The sequence below is a fragment of the Sorghum bicolor genome, chromosome 1 (assembly GCF_000003195.3).
Source record: "Sorghum bicolor cultivar BTx623 chromosome 1, Sorghum_bicolor_NCBIv3, whole genome shotgun sequence".
Taxonomy (NCBI): Eukaryota; Viridiplantae; Streptophyta; class Magnoliopsida; order Poales; family Poaceae; genus Sorghum; species Sorghum bicolor.
In genome coordinates this window covers 7,677,065-7,696,164 of record NC_012870.2, presented here as the reverse complement: position 1 = coordinate 7,696,164, position 19,100 = coordinate 7,677,065, and the positions used below count along the sequence as shown (strand labels likewise).

Sequence of the window (19,100 nt, the reverse complement as noted above, 5' to 3'; positions counted from 1 at the left end):
GATGCCGCAAGTTGCATTGCTTTCTTCAAGATTTATACTAACACTTTTATTAAGATACTTTTGAACGTTCAACCTTATATGTGAAAATTACAAGTTCAACCTTATACGATTACAACGAGACAAGAGATTGATTTTGAATTTTCGATTTCTCTAAGCTTTTCTTTCTTTACGATTTCACACATGCATTTACAACCATAAATATGATGCTCATGACATAGTTTCAGTGGTTAATTACGCGGTAACACGCAGGATGTTACAGTAGCCTCTGTTCACAAACGCAACGTTGATTAGCAAGGCAATGGCCACCCCCCGCGCGTGGCCTCTGCACACCACCAGGCACCAGGTCACGATTCCTACCGTGCATGAGCGTCGCGTTGTCCCAGAGCTTGTCAAGGTGCCACTGCTTTAGCGCACACCGTGGAGCGGCAGCGGTGGCCTAGCGTCGCCACCGCGGGAGCATAGCGCCAGCAGGAGGACCACGACAAGTGCGAGCATCGGCAACAGGAGGGAGACGAATCGATGGACGCCATCACTCCGACGCGGACCCACCTTTTGGACAACCCGCTCAAGGTGATTTGTCTTCGTCTTCTCATCGCGTATGGGTGGAGCGGAGCGGCGAGGAAGGTGAGGTAACTCTATCCATCTACCAGAGCTCAAGGACCGCTAAGGGTAAGTTTAATAATACATCTCACTTGTTGGGTGTAAGATTTTTTTAGCCTTCTCCTAGCTCACCCATATAGCTATTCACCATTAATACAGGACTTACTTACCTCTTTCTTGGTTTCTACGCCTAAACTAGCTACAAGCTTACAACATGCTGCTTCTCTCTCCTCTCTTCCCTCTTCTACCTCAACATTTAGTCTACTTATAGCTCACTATAATAATACTTGCTCTCAAAACAGCGGGGCCCTCAAAAAAGCGATGTGGTTCCTTTCCTAGAGCTTGGCCCAACCTGCTTTGAGCTCCGTGCGACGTAGGCTCCGAGGCTAGGCCAGCAACATCAAGGCCTTGTTTAGTTCTAGCCTTGTTTAGTTCTAAAAAAATTGTAAAATTTTTCAGATTGTCCATCACATTAAATTTTTAGACATATACATAGAGTATTAAATATAGACGAAAATAAAAACCAATTGCACAATTTGATCAGAATTGACGAGACGAATTTTTTAAACCTAGTTAGTCTATAATTAAATAATATTTATCAAATACAAACAAAAATACTACGGTGTCGATTTTCCAAATTCTTTTTAACTAAACAAGTCTCAAACACGCGGCAGGTTGCAGCTGGGAGCCCGCGGCAGCCTTATTATGGTCTGCTATCAAACATGTCGAAACTTGGGTACACATACGCTGGGCTGACAGTGGGCCTAAGCTGCTCGGATGCGTAGAAAATGGCAAGCACCATGGAGGCCCAGAATTATAATGGCTTCGGGGGAAAAAAACACACAAAAAAGAGTGCCCACGATTTCCTTCCGTGACCCTGTCGTGAACAACCTCGCGCTCCCTCATCTTCCGCCTCCCTCGCTACCCCCCACACCCCCAACCTCCCCCTCTCCCTCCCCCTCTGCGCCGCCGCCTATCTCCCTCGCCAGCCCGCGGGTCTGCGCCTCCCTCACCATCGGCTAGAGGATCCACGCCGCCGGCTCCCCTCCTCCGGCTATTTCCCTGGATCTGGCCGAGCAGGAGCCACGGTGCCTTCCCCTGCCGGCGCCATCCCTCACCCCAGTCTCTGCTCCCAAGGTAAGGCTCTACTAGTCAGCTTCTTGATTCATGGATAGATTTATGGTCACTCGTGAGATTGTAGATCTATGCATAGTTGATGGTCGGACGTATGTTCGTTTCATTCCACTTTCCCCAGCTCTCGTGCGACTCAGTCGCCTCCGTCAACTCGCGTACCTCAAGCAACGATGTAAAATCGATTGATTTGGTTGCTCGTTTGTCTAGATCGTTTGTCCGTCGGATTTTTTCTCTAGCGATTGAACCTGTTAAAAAATCGGGGCTTTTTTGGTATTTGATTTGCATTTTGGGGTTGGATTGCATGTGATAATACTCCATGTGAATCCAAACGCAGCCGCTGCCAAATCTAGGTCAGCTCCCTTCTATCTATCGTTACTATGGAAATCGACATTAGCAAGTTGAGGTCGTTTTGTCGGATTGCATCTCTGGCGGTTTGAAACTTTTAAAACTTTGGTCTTTAGAGCTAAAGTCGGTTCGAGTCTGTTAAAAGTTTGGTTTATTTCGTGCTAGTATCGAAAACTTCGATTTCCTTCGCCCATGAGATGTTTGGATTTGGTGGTTTATTTGCGTTCTAGGGTATAGAAGTGCTCTCCTGCTAGATATAGAATGGAAACCAACCTATATTAGGCTAAGACATGGATTCCCACAAAAAAAAATGGGTCACATTTTTCTCAGATCGTGTTTGTTGGATTGCTTCTAACAGTTTCTTGAGAAATTTTTTTTCATGTGTGGAATGAAAAATTTGATTGTTTATCTTGACATGTTTGAAATATTTTGTTTGACATGTTTGGTCTGAATTTGCAAATCCGTCGTTGCTCATATCCCTTAAAGTCGTGGCGACCCTAACACCCAGGTTTGAAAATCGCCTGGACGCCAAGGCGATGCCATAAAAACCATGCATAGGAGGGTTGCGGCTGGGAGCAAACGCGAGAGGAACACAATAGGTAGAAGGTGAGGAGCTTGAACCTCGGGGTCAAGGACTCGTCGCAGTGGCCGGCGGCGAGGGAGCAGATTGGGGAGGCGCGAGGCGAGCTCGACCGGCGGCGGCGGCGAAAGCTCCTCTCTCTTATTCTCTTCCTCCACTGGGCCTAGTTAGACAAAGAGGCCCAGCAAAGCAGCTCAGGCCAATCTAACAGACCAACTCTTGTTTGGATCCCATCTATCCATCCATCCATCCAGCATCCATTCGGGCCTTGTTCAGTTCGCAAAAAATTTTGGATTTTGACACTGTAGCATTTTCGTTTTTATTTGACAAACATTGTCCAATCATGGAGTAACTAGGCTTACAAGATTCATCTCGCGATTTAGAGATAAACTGTGCAATTAGTTTTTGTTTTCATGTATATTTAATGCTCCATGCATGTGCCGTAAGATTCGATGTGATGGAGAATCTTGAAAATTTTTGGGAACTAAACAAGGCCTCGCATTCCCCTGCCCATCTCAGCCAACACCCACACTGCCACCGCAGCCAGACGTCCGCACCTCCATCTCTGCCGCTGCCGCCTAACGTCCCCTCCTCCCCAAGAGCTGCCCGACGTCCACACCTCCCAGCTCCGCCGCCCTCTGCCCCCTGTCGTCCCCTCCTCTGCTGGTGCTGCTCGACGTCTGCACTGCCTAGGGTACCGCCTACCCCCCCCCTAGACGAGGCGTACCCCTATCGCCTAGGTGACTGTGGAATTCTGCCTTGTCGAACACTGTCCATAACCTCTTGTTGCAAATGCCCACCCACCTACTGAATTCTGTTGCATAAACCACGCAAATACGCACATACTTTTGGCCAATTCTGCTTTGAGCTAGGAAAGATCAAACTAGCCAAGTTAAACTTGTTTAAAGATGAGACTTGTTCATCATTTAATGTGAATCTCAAACTCCATGTCACGTATTGGGTGGTTTATGCAATTTTCTCAACAGTTTCCCACCGAGATTCAACCTCTTTTAATTCTGTTTTAGTATTGGAAAGATGGTGGCCAATAAAAGGAGTGGTGGTGCTATCTCAAGAAGCTTAAATGAGAATAAAAGAACCTGCTCTGCACGAGAGGCAACCAAGTCATCGCTTTCAGGTCTGCTTTTTTGCTTCTTTCTTTCAGCAGCTTTAAGTACTCAACCTCTTCCTTCTGTGCTTCTTTCTTTCAGCAGCTTTAAGTACTCAGAATTGTTCTGTATCACATTTCTTTACCCAGATGGATTATGGGACTCTAAGGATGGCGTCTGGAGCAAGCTGAGTGAACAAGTTGCTTTAAATTTGTCTAAAAGCGTTGTCTCACTTGTTTTATCAGATGGTGACTGTCCTATTTTACTCTTGCAGTTGTCAAATTCTATGTTTAAACATTGTTTGTTATGAATGGTTATGTTATGATATTTTTCAGGAGACACAGTGCTATTTGCGTCCTCTGGCATTGCTATAGAGTGCCATGGACATGTTTCGAGGTTTCTGACTTCCGCAGGTTTGGTTAGAGCTTTAAACAATGAAGAAAACGGACATGATAACGTGAAGGTTGGCTCTGCTAATCACCACTTATCTTGCCATTTGCCTTAAGATTTTATTTACCATCCTTACTGTTTCCTTGCTTCTTTGTAGATTGAAGTGCATCATAAAGGAAGGGCTGTCACAGGGTTTCTTGAAGAATATGATTTGGATTATGACATTGCGGTTGTCAAAATTACATCCTTCCTTGATGTTCAAAAGGTACTTCTCCACCGCGCCCTGCGCGCTATGCTCCACTCTGAGGTAGTAGCTGTTGGACATGACATCTCTGGCAAAATAATGGCCAAAAGTGGGAAGCTTACTTGTGATCCAAGGGGATATGAAGATTGTGAACTTATGTTCTCTACTTGTAAATTATCTGAGGTACACTTACATTACAATTTGAGTATTTTAAACATAATCTGTTTTTGTTATGATATGCACTGTATCTTTGCTTCAATACAAATGATAATGTTCTTTTGTACACCTTCTATATCCTTTCACTTGTTGCAAATGACTGCTCTACACAACTTCTTACTGCTATTGACTCATATATTGTTCATTTGAGGTGAATGGACTTATATTGTTAGATTTATGTTAGAGAAACTTTCTAACTGAAACAAGTAAAACTTTTGACCGCTGTTGACTTTAAATCATTAACTGTAGTATCTGTTAAATTTTGTACAGGGCAAAAGTTGGTGGTGACAGGAATAAGTCACATCACTGTATTTTGTTTCATTTTAACCTTTAGCCCTTTTTTTGTCTTGTTGTCTCAGGGTTGGGAGGGCGGACCACTTTTTGATTTTTTTGGGAACTTTTTGGGCATGAACCTTTTGTCATCTATGGGAGGATCCTTTTTCATGCCAAAGGATATAATTATGGAGCGGCTGGAGTATTTTCGGACATCTCTGCAAAGGAATGCATTTCTGGGATGGACAAAATATTTGAAGGCGGTGATGTATGTCTTATAATGTTTCTAACTTGTTTATCTATGTTTGTCCCTTTACTTGTTGATCTGCTCTCAACTATCCCCTAGCGTTCTGTATGTGAAACAATATATGAGGCTCGGTAGATTTACTATATTCTGGGGTTTTTAAGCCGTTCTTTTTTTAACTTATCGATATTTGTACTTTCAGTTTTTAATGTTTACCCTGTATTAGAACTTGACTTGTCTCCTGTACCAAGATATTTGCACCAACGCCAGCGGTACTATTGGCACGTGTCGGTGCCTCATAGTTATACTGAGATTAACCATATTGCCATGTCTAACAAGAAATTATTACTTCAGGCCACTAGATGGGATTATGGTGCTTTACTTGAGATGTTGTGTAACATTTGCTCAATAATGTCTTATTCTATTTAAATATTTATTTATCCTACTACTTCAAGTGCCTTGTTTATTCCTTGCCTACAATACTACTCATGGTGTCATTGCATATTAATGTACCACTCTGATCTTGTTTACTTCTGGGTGAGTTTCTCACGTCGATGTTCTTTCATAGGATCAGAGGACTCGCAGATGATATCCTTGAAGGTGAGTACACAGCCACTCCGATCAATAAATTTGTTTTATTGTGCAATTTTCTTTTAAGGTTCTCGGAAGCTGTGCAAAGCCTTTACATCTGTTTTTGTCTAGTGACTATTAATTTGTTGTAGAGGTTTTGGCTCGACCAGTTAACATTACTAATAACATTATGCCAATCAGTGGCACAGAACAAAAAAATATATACCGCAGGAGTTTTAGAAAATAGTTTCTCTAATATAAAGTTGCATATGTACCCAGGTGACTTGTTGGACTCTAAGCAAGGTGTATGGGGCAAGCTGAGTGAACAAGTTACTTTGAACTTGTCTAAAAGTGTTGTCTCGCTTGTGTTATCTGATGGTGATTACCTTAGAACACTCTTTTTTTGGTTGTTAAAATAGAGTGAAGTATAATGCTGTGGGTTCCTGAACTTGTCAAGGTGTCACTTAAGTCCATGATGTTTAGAACATCATAGTTAGGTCACTGAACTAAGTGGTCAAGGTCCAAATCTTGCCTTGTGGGGTCTGATTGCTGATGTGCCTGTTTGGTCTTCGCCCAATGAGAGTTTTGGCAGGATTTGGCCCATCTATTCGACTTTCATTTTGGTCCTCATGTGAAGTTTATTTATATAAGCCAATAAAATGATCATAACTTGATCTCGTAGCCGTAATCAGATTGTTTTAACACTTCCACCAGAAGTATAATATGCAGCCATGGCAGATGTGACTCGTGCACTTCCACTGGAAGCATCAAACTGTTGGCTGTAATTCTCAAAAGATCATACTGCAGTTACGCTCATAAGCTGAATCATGTATCTGATGCAAACTGTTGGCTGTAATTCTAAAAAGATAATATAATACCGTAATTATGCTCACAAGCAGAACCATGTATCTGATGTAATCAATTGCCAATCCAAGAGAAGGTGTCAGTAACCTTGCCTCGCTTAGATGTACCCCCCCCCCCTCTTTTTTTTGCCATCTGTATAGGTAGCCTCTTCCTCCAATCTATAGAGATATGCAAGGTGTTGATTATAAAGTTCACCAATAAAGTTATCTATTCTCTAACCTGTCTACGTTGGCAAGCCCGAACGACCATGCCATTAGCTGGGCTCTTCGTTGCATGCTTTGTACCTTTGGTGATGCACCTGAACAAGTTTAGTTGCCTAATTATTCTGTTCTAGACATTGTGGATCAAAACAATGAAACCTGAACAAGGGCAGGCCTGGTGCAGTGGTGAGAGCTGTCTCACTGAGTCACCAGGTTGTGGGTTTGAAGCACCGCAGATTTTGCGGGGGGAAGGCTTGCCTCGGTTTTCCCTTCCCCAGACCGCACTCATTTGGGAGCCTCCAGCACTGGTTCTGCCCTAAACATTGTGGATCAAAGTGACAAACCTTGACAAGTTTAGGACCCACAACGTATTTCACTCTAAATATATGTTTAAACATTGCTTGCTATGAATGATTTATGTTTTGTTGTTCAGGACACAATGTGCTATTTGCATCCTCTGGCATAGCTATAGAGTGCAATGCGAATGTTTCAAGGTTTCTAACTTCGGCAAATTTGGTTAGAGCTTTAAACAATGAAGAAAAAGGACATGCTAATGTGAAGGTTAGTCCTGATAATCACCATGAATGTTGCTTTTTTAATTTATAAGATATTATTGATCATCCTAACTGTTTCCTTGCTGTTTCTTTATAGATCGAAGTGCGTCATAAAGGGAGGGCTATCACAGGCTTTCTCGAAGAACATAATTTAGATTATGACATTGCAGTTGTCAAAATCATGTCCTTCCTTGATGCTCAAAATGTACCTCTCCATAGCGCACCACCCATTCTGCCCAATTCTAAGGTAGTTGCTGTTGGGCATGACAGCTCTGGCAAGATAATGGCTACAGATGGGAAGCTTACTTGTGGCCCAAGCGTATGTAAATATGGTGAATCTCTTATGTCCTCAACTTGTATATTATCAAAGGTACGCCTTGATTATAGTTCGAGTATTTCATTCTGGTTCTATGAGACCACTTTTGACCGCTATGACTTTAAATTAGTTACTGTAGTACCTGCTAAAAATTTGTGCAAGACAAGTTCGTGGTGACAAGTATAAAGTTCCACATCGCTCTGTGTTCCATTGAAGTCCTTAGCCTTATATCTTTTGTCTTATCATCCCAGGTTTGGGAAGGTGGGCCACTTTTTGATTTTTCTGGGAGCTTTGTTGGCATGAACCTTTTTTCATCTACGGAAGGATCTTTTTTCATGCCAAGTAATATAATTATCGAATGGCTGGGGCAACTTCGGATATCACAGGAAAGGAATGCATTTCTGTCACGGGTTAAATATTTGAAGATGGTGAGGTATGTCTTCAAATGTTTCTACTTGCTTGTCTATGTTTGTCCTTGTTCATATACTCTCAGCTATCCCTTTGCCCATTGCTGTGTGAGATTCGGTGGATTGGTCAAACAATGTATGAGCCTCGGTGGAATCCCTCAGTACTTTTCCATGTGTCAAGCAATGTATGAGGTCCAGTGGATTTACAATATTCTGAATTCTTTTCAATGTTTTCAGGTCGTCCGATTAATCGTGATTAATCGTCCTAGTCGGTCAGGAGTGCTCGATTAGGAGGTCCGACCCGACCAGGTCGACTAGAAACCTGGTCGTCCGATTAGTCGTCCACTTATCGCGATTAATCGTCCGATTAGGACATGGACGACCAGGTTGTGTGCTCTGTTTTGGGGCTTTTTTGACTGGGCAGATATGTGGGGGGTATGGAGATGCTGTTGATTGTCCCAGTTCTCCAGAAATAGTTAAGGAGATGTTGGTTTCATAGTTATCAAGGCGTCGCCTTTTTTTGGCGTCCAGGCGCCCCCCCCCCCCCCCCCCCCATTGCCGTGCAGAATGGGCGCCTAGGTGGGCAAGGCGGGCCAGAAAACATTGATTCTTTTTTTCCTTTTATTTGCTTTTTCGTGATTTGTAGTTTCAGTTTTTAATGCTTACCTTGAATCAGAATTTGGTCTCCTGCACCAGCTCCAGCTGTGCTATTGGCATGTGTCAGTTATACTGATATTAACCTTATTGACATGCCTAATAAGGAAATTTTTTCTACTCTAGGAGGGACTGGTGCTATTGACTAGAGATATTGTGTACATTTGCTCAAATAGTATTTTGTTCTGAAATATTTATGTCCCTACAACTTCAAGCGTCTGTTTCATTCTTTCCCTACAATTCTACTCATGGTTGTGTTGCATATTAATGTATCGTTTATATTCTGTTTACTTTTCTGTTAGTTACTCACATTTATGTTCTTCCATAGGGTTGGAGGACATACAAATGATATCCCTGAAGGTGAGTACGTGGTCACTCTGTGATCACTAATGATGTCTTATTATACAATTTTATTTGTAAGGGTGCAAAAGCTTTTCATTTGTACTTCTGTAGTGATTATTAATTTATTTAGAGTTTTGACTCCAACCAGTTAACATCATTTCGTAGTAGCATTTTGTCCATGTGTAGGCGATGGAATTTAGAAAATGATTTCTCTAATATAAAGTTGCATATGTTTACACATGCAAATAGGGCTAAGTTGCATGCTTTGTAATAAAGTACTATTTTGCACATGTGTAGATAAAACCAACCACAAGATATGCACTCATAGTTGCATATAGCACACCAAAACAATCACTGGTCTTTTAAAAGTTTAGACATGTTCATGTTCAATGATTTCCTTTCTGATGAGGGTTTGCAAAAGTTGCTATACCATTCTAAGTCCTACATGCTGATATTATGTCCGGAATTTTATTTGAACTTACTATATTTGTATTAGCATATCCAAGTGATAAACACTTCATCTTGTTGCACCAGCATATAGAGATGCTCTCACTGACCAGGAATATGAGGTTCATAAAATGTTGGGTTATCCCAGGCCGTCAAAGAGTGAGTCTTTTGGTGTACATTTATTTGACTACTAATTGCCCCCTTTTACTCCTATGCCAGACCACTAACAACTTACCATGCATCTTCGACCAGGGGACATGATCTTGGTAAATTCTTTTGAAACGGCTTTTGGTGATGTGTATGATAAGGATGATCGTCAAGGTGTCTGGAAGCTACTAGAGAAAAGAGTTTCTAAAGGAATATCTAGAAATGTTGTCTCCCTTGCTTCTTTCAATGGTGATTTTACAATAGTGTTCTCTTTATCATTTCATACCTTGTATGGTCATCACTACCTAATGATCAAAATTACTGTGTCCAGGAAATACGAGATTCTTTGCTTGCACAGGATTTTTTATTGATTGGGATGACAAATGTCAAGATAACAATGTTTCTACTATTCTGACATCTGCGAGCTTGGTTAGAAATTCTGATCCTTTCGATGGTGAGAACAAGGTTATTGACGGTTTGAAGGTTGGTGCTCCTAATTATTTTGTGATCGTTGATTCTTACAAGGTGCTGATTGATTCTCACTGAATCATTTTGCAGATTGAAGTGAAACATCCAAAAGGACCACTACTAGAGGGGTCACTAATACATTATAATCTAGATTATAATGTGGCTCTAGTCAGTGTCAAGAGACTCAAGAGTTATAGTGCCTGCCCTCTTGCAATTTGTAAACGCAATTTGATATATGAGTCTTCTAAGGTGGTGTCTGTAGGGTGTTGCTTTCAAACGGGCAAATTAATGGCTTCAGGTGGGAAACTGGTTGCCTGGTCAGGCTCGCTTGATTGCAAATTGCTTATCTACTCCACATGTGAAATCACCAAGGTATTGCTGCTGTTATTTTCCGCCTTCTTTTATATGACTGCATAGTTTTTGTGGCATTGCGGTTTCCTTCCCCCTTCCACGCCTAGGCAACGTCTGTAGTAACTAAAACCCTGTGGCATCTTGTGGCGACCCACCCCCCTCATAGTGCCTAGGCATACTGTAGTTTCAATTCAAATCAGTATATGAGGTTGACTTCTATTTGGAATTACGAATGATAACTCTCAATGTAACCTTCTTAGGCTGGGATTGGAGGGCCTCTTGTTGATTTTGATGGGAATTTTATTGGCATGAACTTCTATGACCCGAAATTGGGCACCCCGGCTGTGTCTTGTGATGATATTGTTGATGTCCTAGAACGTTTTAAGGAAAAATGGTATGTCTACCTTTTCTTTTTGGTATTTATTAAGTGCTTGTCAGTGACTTATGGTTTCAATTTTGCACTGAAGCTGTCATATCCGTACGTACTTTCTAAGAATCTTGTAGAAGGCTCAGTCGAGTGTAATTGTCTACTGAATCAGTTCTTTTGTGTGTTAAATAGGACTGGTGGAGTTGACAGTTTGTCTAATCCAAATGGTGTGGGTGGTGTTCAAGGAGATTGCAGTGTTAGTCTGAACTGGTACGCTGATTATTTTTACTGATAATTGCATTTTTTTTTGGCATAAACTTGTTGATAACAGTGTAATACGTGGAAACTAATGACAGGTGGCCAGTGCCTAGGCCATATTGGCGTCAGCCAGATGAACCTGAGAAGTCTTATTTGGATGAATATGAACGTGGGGTCCTAGACAGCGGCAGCAAGTTCGAGTACGTTGGTGGATACATATACATTCTGAAGTAGTCGTTTTGTGAGCTTGTCTGAGATGCTTTCTATATAATTGTAAATTACTTAAGATATCTCACTTACTATTCCTTGTAAATTAGTCATGTACCGAATTGTGCTTGAAGCAATCTGAAGTTATTTTCATGTGGATCTGTAACAATGCGGCAGTTTCATTAGCTAGCATCTATAGTGTTATACAAAGACGCAAGTCTGCAAAACAGGTGATCATTTGCATTCTTAGGATTTTGTAGTCTCCTGTGCAACTTCCGTAGCAGCATTACGAAATTTTGGTAAAGCTTTGTTATATTTTGATAAAGCTTCTGGCTCGATTCATAACTAACCTGAAACTAAAACTCCTATAGAATCAGTTAATCAGGCTGTCTAAGGGATGATATAAGATTCTAAAAAAAGATATATAAGATCTAAAATATCCAAATACGAACTATGAACGCAACAAGATCATAGGAAGTTTAATTCCATGAAAAGGTTGGTACGACAAACCAGATACTGTTCTTGAGTCTTAAAGCTGCGATTGTGATGTCTCAGTCTACTTCAATGAGTCTGGGTTTCATTATTTTTTTATTATTAGTGGGGTTTCTTGTCGGAAAAACTATCCTTTCAATTCCAAATGTCATTAGATACAATCACTTAATAAATGCACTTTTGAATCACTCCTAACTCACTTTGATGCACAATCAGCTAGAATAAATGAACTTTTGAATCACTCCTAACTCACTTTGATGCACAATCATCTAGAGAGTGGAAGAGGTTTGGCTTAGCTCACAAGGACGTATCAATCTCTATCTCTTCTCTATCTATATCTATATTCTGTTATAGTCTATCTATCTATATTTTTTAAAATTTGTGCACATGACAATTATTATTACGTATGTGTGCACTTGAATTTATAATTGACATGTGCACTTGAATTATTACGTATGTGATCCCATGCTTCAAAAAATTATTACAGACCATATTCTAAAATTATTGATATCCGTACAGTGTATCAGGGTCAATATATTCTTTTCGTGTACTACTTAACCCTGTTACCTCATCAAACTAACGGAAGGGTCATAAAACCAAGCAAAACTCGAATCTGGGCCAAATAACTAAGTTCGACCAAAAAAGGGCTAAGAAACTAAGAGACACTTTTTTCCAGGGCCAAGGAAAAATTTTGGAAAAAAATGTTTAGCAAAAAAAACAGCTGTTGTGACCTATAGCAACTGAAAAACATGTGGTCAGCCCAAAACTCCGTGCAAAACAGGCCGATATTCCGCGAGTCCAGCGCATCCAAGCAGCCCAAAGAGTCCGGGAAGGGAAAAGAGAACGTCAAGTTGTCAAAGCACGCTTTTGTAGCTCGCCCACGCAAGCACTGGAGACTGGAGAGGCCGCGGCAGCATCGACTTCCTGAACAATCTCTGGCGGCGGCCGCGGCTCCCAAGTTCACGAAGCGGGAGGCGCGAGCGAAGTGGCTACCTCTCGCCGGAGATGCCTCCGGGGACCTCTCCAGAGGCGGCGGAGGCCGAGGCATGGACGTGGGAACGCAGCGGCTGGAGCTGCCGCCGGGTTCGCCACGGTCGCGGCCCTCCACCCGCTCGACGTCGTCCGCACCCGTTTCCAAGGTAACCCTCCCCTCAGGCCATATACTCTAGGATTTCGGAGACGAAGAGCTGCGAACGGTGACCGTGCTCTCTCTCGTGTTGGCGTGCAGTGAGCGGTGGGAGGGGGTGGTCTGAGGTGCCGCCGTACAGGAACACCGCGCACGCTGTGTATACCATCACACGATCTGAGGTATCATTAGCTCCTACCACATTTCCTTGGAATGATTAATGGACGCGTGAATTTCTCCAGAAAACCATCCTTAGACTTGCAAAAAAGTTTGGGTTATTTGTGTATGTGATGCTTGCCAAAAAGTTGGATTAGAACCTGCCTTCTATGCATAGGTGAAATTGCTTAGTACTTGATCTTTAGTTAAAAAAATTACTCTAATTTGATTGAGAATAAGTTCAAATTCGTAAAAAATGTGCTTATTTATGCTTGCCCAAAGCTGATCTAACATGTGAACACAAATGCAATAATGTGAATCATTACATTTTAGATGTTTACAAGTGAAAGGGTTAAGCAGGGTTTACAGTGAAGTGTGAGCATTACATATGAACTGCAACTCACTGCACATAATTAGCTTGTGTACTGTACATATGAGAAATCAACTGCTTTAAGAAGCTTGGTTCTTAGAAACTCAATGTTCCAGATGTTCATTGGTTGTGTCTCTTAATGTTGTTGAAGTGTTCATTGTAAGATAGGATCTCCTAAGGATTAGGTTGTTCAGAGATTCTGGTGTATTCACTATAAGCTATTTCTGATTTAACCGAGTTCTTGTAGGGCCTGAGAGGACTTTATGCAGGATTTTATCCTGCAGTTCTTGGATCAACTGTTTCCTGGGGTTTATATTTCTTTTTGTAAGTTACTATATTATTTCCTCTTCTTTGAATAATGGTGGTGTGTTCTTTTTTTTTTGTGTGTGTGTTTCGGGGGGGGGGGGGGGGGGGGGGTGTTCAGGATTTTGTTTCCTATCTGAGAATTCAAGTGTCTCAGCTACCAATTTGGGCTGCTTAATTTTTAGCAATCTGAATGCTACCCGTAATATATGTTTATTAGCATTTCAATTTTCAATTGACATGAGATGCATTTTTTAAAAAAAGTTACAACAGAGCTAAACAAAGGTACTTACAGAGGAAGGATGACCAGCTTCATCCAGTCCATCATCTCATCTCAGCTGCAGAAGCAGGTGCTTTGGTTCGTACAGTGACTTATCTTTTCTAAAATGATCAATGTTGTTGGATCACATTTTGCTTCCAGTTTTTTCAACTTAAGATTCGAACCTCACTATTTAATTGTCAATGTGTATCTAGGCCTTTATGCATTACCTTTATGATTGTTTTGACTAGTTACATTTGTACCTTCGTAGCGTTATGTATTCATCTATATTGCTCGTCATCATTAAGACATGCCTTTTTTTTTCCACGAAACTGATTTTATTGTTATTATACAGGTTTCCTTGTTTACAAATCCCATATGGCTGGTGAAAACAAGACTGCAACTACAAACACCTAAACACCATACTTCTCAGTATTCTGGTTTTTCTGGTAATATGTGCTTCCTTTAAGTACTTACATGAAATTTGAATGTTGTATAGGAAGTAATCATATTGTTGCGTACATGTGTTTAAGTCTAGTTTAGCAATTATCAAAACACATCATATATTCATACATGTATTTAAGTCCAGTTTAGCAAATATCAAAACACATCATACTGTTCAGCACGATCTGTGCTTATTCTCAGTTCTAATAGAAGCTTTGGAAGCTATGCCGATTTACATGGGTTTAGATAAGAAAAGCCTGCTTCTAGTTCTATGAAGTATCTTTCTGAAGTTTAATTGGTGAGAGGTTGAATGGAATTGTAGTGTAGGGTGTAGCAAGGGGAGTCTGCTTGACAATGGTGATTTGAGTAGTCCTCCTTAAAACATAGGATTCACCTCACAATTATGGATGTAATCAATCTAAATAGTAACCTAGCTATTCCATAGATACGTACCAATAATTAATTCATTTCCTAGGAAATTAACTACTTATTTTGGTAGACATATTCTTATTGGGAACGTTCTTTCCTCCTAATCTTGTCTTGTCCACTGCTGCTTTATCTCTAGAACTATTAATGCAGGTTAACTGCCATTGCAGTACCTGCAGCCACAACATTATTGATAATTTGATATATATTTCTATGAATTATTTCTGCTCTTACTCGTTCATATTTCCTTTTGTCTATATTTGATTTATATATCAGTAACTTACCTTACTTGTTCGTGTAAAGCCAGATGCTTTGAGAACTATTCTAAGAGAGGAGGGATTTCTTGCACTTTATAGGGGAATTGGACCTGGGCTTTTGCTGGTATGTATTTATATTTATATTTATATTTATATGCTGCTAGGTGGGTTTATTCTGCATTTCTTTGTAGAACTACAACTGTACTCATATAAATAACTGCTAGTTACAGTAGTGGAGTACTATAATTCATTCTTGAGGTTTTTTATTTTCTAGCATTTCTTAGCTGTATGCTCCAATGGTGTGAAATTATATTACCAATACATAGCACTTAATTCATAATTAACATTTGGAGTTTGAGTTTTAGCCTCTTAAGATTTGTTAAGCAACCTATTAAATTCATGGTTGCGTGCTCGAGATAAGATCCTCCTGTAACTCAACTTGATGATCAATGGTTGTAACTTCACGTTACAGTACCAGTGGATAGTTGTGTGTTTTCTATATTACTATCCTGTTTTGAACCTGACCTTATTATGGAGATCATCCTTAGTTCTGGGTATGGAAAGATTTATGAAGTTAAGCTAAATATTATGTTATTTGGTTCGTATGCCTGTTTATTGCAAGATTTCCACAATTGCGAGCTTCTTTTCCCTCTACAGTGAGTGCTGTAGTAACTGGGTCTGGAAAGTTCCATTTTGAATGTCAAAGAATGAGAGCTTAGTTTTTTTTTTAATTATGGATATGGATGGTTGACAAATCTAATTCATGCCTCCATGTTTCTTTATGCTGTCATGCATGAAAGGTCACACATGGTGCAATACAGTTCACGGCCTATGAGAAACTTCGCAAAGCTATGATATTCTTTAAAAGTACACAATCAAGGACAGACAACGGAGGAGGCGGGGAATCATTGGTATTGACTGATCAAATGTGTGCTTGGGTGTTAAATATCCAGTTTAACTTGCTTCAATAAAGAGATATTTCAGTGCCCCTGGACTCTTAATTCTTAGTTATGTTGTTTTTATGTTCTTTCCTTAAACTGTTGTTGATAGTATTTATATCTAGCATTTTGAGGATATTCCACACATTTAGACACTTTCTCTGTATTATGTGATTTGTGAAATTGTCAAACCTAAGCAAATTGAACATATATTATGGCTTATGAAAATAGTTCATGCAGTTTCATAGTTTGACTCCACTCATAACATATGTGTAGATATACATCTAGTTTCCTGTGGGCCTTTACTGCTTTGCCTGATATTCCATTGTCTTCACTCTTACTGCTTAGCTGAATTCCATCGATTTTGCGGCACTTGGGGCTGGTTCAAAAGTAGCTGCTATTCTACTTATCCTTACCAGGCAATTTCCTTCACTCCTACTTATATTCTTATAAACTCCATAAGTATATTCTACCTTCTCATTGAACATATTTGTAATCTGCAGGTCATCCGAGCCCGCTTGCAGGTTTCAGTTTTGAAACTTTTCATGTCCATACTATATTTTTTGCATTTTATATATAACTCTTATGTGTGATTTTCCAGCAACGGCCTGGCACTGATGGTACTCCAAAGTACTCAAATAGCTGGCATGTAGTGAAGGAAACTGCAAAGTAAGACTTTAGTGATGCTGTTGAAATATTCAATTATGTAATGTTCAGAATAGCATTACTATATCAGACTTTTTCTTAGTCATATGTATGTACACTCGTTGCTTCTAGTATGAAGTAGATGTGCTTGCTGGATTTCCCGAAGTTGTAATGTTCAGAATAGCATTACTACATTTTTTCTTACTAATTGTCTACAGTCTTCCTTAGGTCATGCATATTGAGAACCATGAAATATATTTATAGAAGAGTAGTTAAGTCTAAAGTGGCTTCAAAACACAACAGGAAAGAGTTTTATTGCAACTTATCTGCACATAATATTGGAAATTTAAAACTTGAGAGTCCTTGTCTATCCGTGCAATTGTAACATGACATTTATGCTTAGTGTGACATTCTGAACTGGGGAAAGGATGGTTCTTTAATTCTTCTGAATATAACCTTTTGTTCTAAATTAAGGAATTGGTGTCCTGATGTGCTTTTGGGTAACATATCTCTAATGCAGGTATGAAGGCGTCCGTGGATTTTATAGGGGCATCACGTCCAGTCTACTGAAAAATCTTCCAGCTGCTTCCCTCACGTTTGTGGTGTATGAAAATGTTATCAAACTATTCAAAGCAACCAAGGAGAAGACATAGTTACTCATTAAATCCAGGAGTATTATGCCTGTTCGGACACTTCCGAGTTTCAAGTGATGTCCATAATTTTCATTCCAGACCAAGCCCATATTTCATTCACTTAGCAACGTGTATCACAAATGCCTAACAGTAGAGGCTGTGACCAACCGGGTCGTGGAAAATTTTGTACTTTTACATTTTGACATTTTGTAGAGAATCTACATTTTGTTTCTTCCGAAAGAAATAATTCTTTGTTATATAATCCAGCTTGGACGCTGGCGTTGTAGATCTCCGTTCTGATGTTCGGTATGGGCTGTGACTGAGTTATACCAACGTCTTAATATATAGAGTTACAGTATTTCATCCAAAAATATAGAGTTAAAGTACACTGCCTTTCATTATTTGTAATCGATATAATTATATTTACGCAGTTCTGTAATTTCCCACTTCACTATATGTTTCCTAAAGTTTCTCAGCGATACTTTTATTTTCCCAACTGAAATGTTCTTGCAGTAGCACACTACGAATGCCATTTATTAAATTATAAGGTCTTGTTAGCTTATCTACTGAATTTATCAGCTATTAGGGCACTCACAATGCAGACTCTATCATGGAGTCTAAAGTTATTTATTACCTCGAACAATGTGGACTTGGAGTCTAAATAAGACTTGGAGTCTTATTTTTTCTACCTCTTTCTTCAATAAATATGGTGCCACATCAGCAAAATACCATAAATAATATGTAATTAATTGTCTTGGACTCTATGATAGAGTCTTGCATTGGGAGTGCCCTTATATTTTGAGCTAAGCAATTAGGTCAGTCTCAGTGGGGGTTTCACCAGGATGTTATGCACATTTATTAGAGCGCCATGTCAGCAAAACTGCACTTTTTGCATGAAACGAAGAGGAGAGAGAATGAAGTAGTTTCACCATGGTGAAATTCCGCTGGCGTTGTTTCCCACGCGGTGAAACAGGATGAAATTCCCACTGAGGACTAAATCGTTTCATCATCTCGCATATGATCCAATCATTTTACAGTAATTAAATGTTTTGCCCAGCCTAGGAAACATCAAGGTGAAACTCATACATTGTGAAGGTTGTTTCATTGTTCGTTTCATTGATGCTCCGTCAGCAGACTTGTTTTGGAAACAGTGCATTGAAACGGACCATTGAGACTGGCCTTACGACGACGAGTGTGCGAGATTCTTGCATTTTTGCACTCCCCGTCCGTGAGGTGGATGGTGCAGCCTTTGTGGGCAGCGAAGCAGCAGTTGCATACACCCGGCAGATTAAAAATGCGGTAACCACTAGGCCATCAGCAGCTTTTATTAATGCCACCGCACACCATTCCTCCGACGATTCCTCTCCCTGCTCCACCCGTTTACTGTATGGTGACAATTTAGCATAGGGCGTCCCTACGATGGCAACGCCTTTTGGCTGATAAGTCATGCAAAAAGTAGTGTTGGCTAATTTATTATTCAACTGATAAGCCCAAACGAATAAAGGCATCAGCATGCATGGTGAGACGAACTTAGACCAGTTTCAGTGAGAGTTTCATCTGAGTTTCATTCACATTAAATAGGCTGCCACATAGGTATTTTGGATGACATGGCAGTATATTTAAGAAGAGAGAGAAGAAATGATGAAACTCTCTTGGCACGATTACCAACTCTCTATGAGTCTTGAAATTAAATGCCTATAAAACTATGGAATGAAACTCTCCATTGAGAGTGGTGTGTTCATTTCACATGCCATGACAACCTTGGAAA

The 19,100-nt window shown here is 40.3% G+C and overlaps 1 protein-coding gene and 1 pseudogene across 1 annotated transcript; both read left to right on the top strand.

Annotated features, from left to right (window-relative positions):
* Positions 1,487-11,453, top strand: LOC110435866. Its single transcript, XM_021461952.1, has 19 exons — positions 1,487-1,737; positions 3,685-3,794; positions 3,915-4,013; positions 4,101-4,228; positions 4,313-4,582; positions 4,975-5,156; positions 5,701-5,732; positions 5,982-6,080; positions 7,200-7,327; positions 7,418-7,690; positions 7,888-8,069; positions 9,026-9,057; positions 9,574-9,645; positions 9,739-9,882; positions 9,965-10,116; positions 10,192-10,473; positions 10,713-10,846; positions 11,012-11,089; positions 11,176-11,453. The coding sequence occupies exons 2-19, from the start codon at positions 3,695-3,697 to the stop codon at positions 11,309-11,311; spliced, it is 2,523 nt and encodes an 840-aa protein (XP_021317627.1). The 5' UTR covers positions 1,487-1,737; positions 3,685-3,694; the 3' UTR covers positions 11,312-11,453.
* LOC8059940 lies at positions 12,645-17,771 on the top strand (annotated as a pseudogene).

What these genes read in the sequence shown, in the direction of transcription:
- LOC110435866 (XM_021461952.1), top strand. Translation starts at nt 3,695, where the DNA reads ATGGTGGCCAATAAAAGGAGTGGTGGTGCTATCTCAAGAAGCTTAAAT. An exon ending in AACCAAGTCATCGCTTTCAG is followed by an intron (nt 3,795 to 3,914) that starts GTCTGCTTTTTT and finishes TTCTTTACCCAG; the next exon opens with ATGGATTATGGGACTCTAAG. An exon ending in CCACATGTGAAATCACCAAG is followed by an intron (nt 10,474 to 10,712) that starts GTATTGCTGCTG and finishes TAACCTTCTTAG; the next exon opens with GCTGGGATTGGAGGGCCTCT.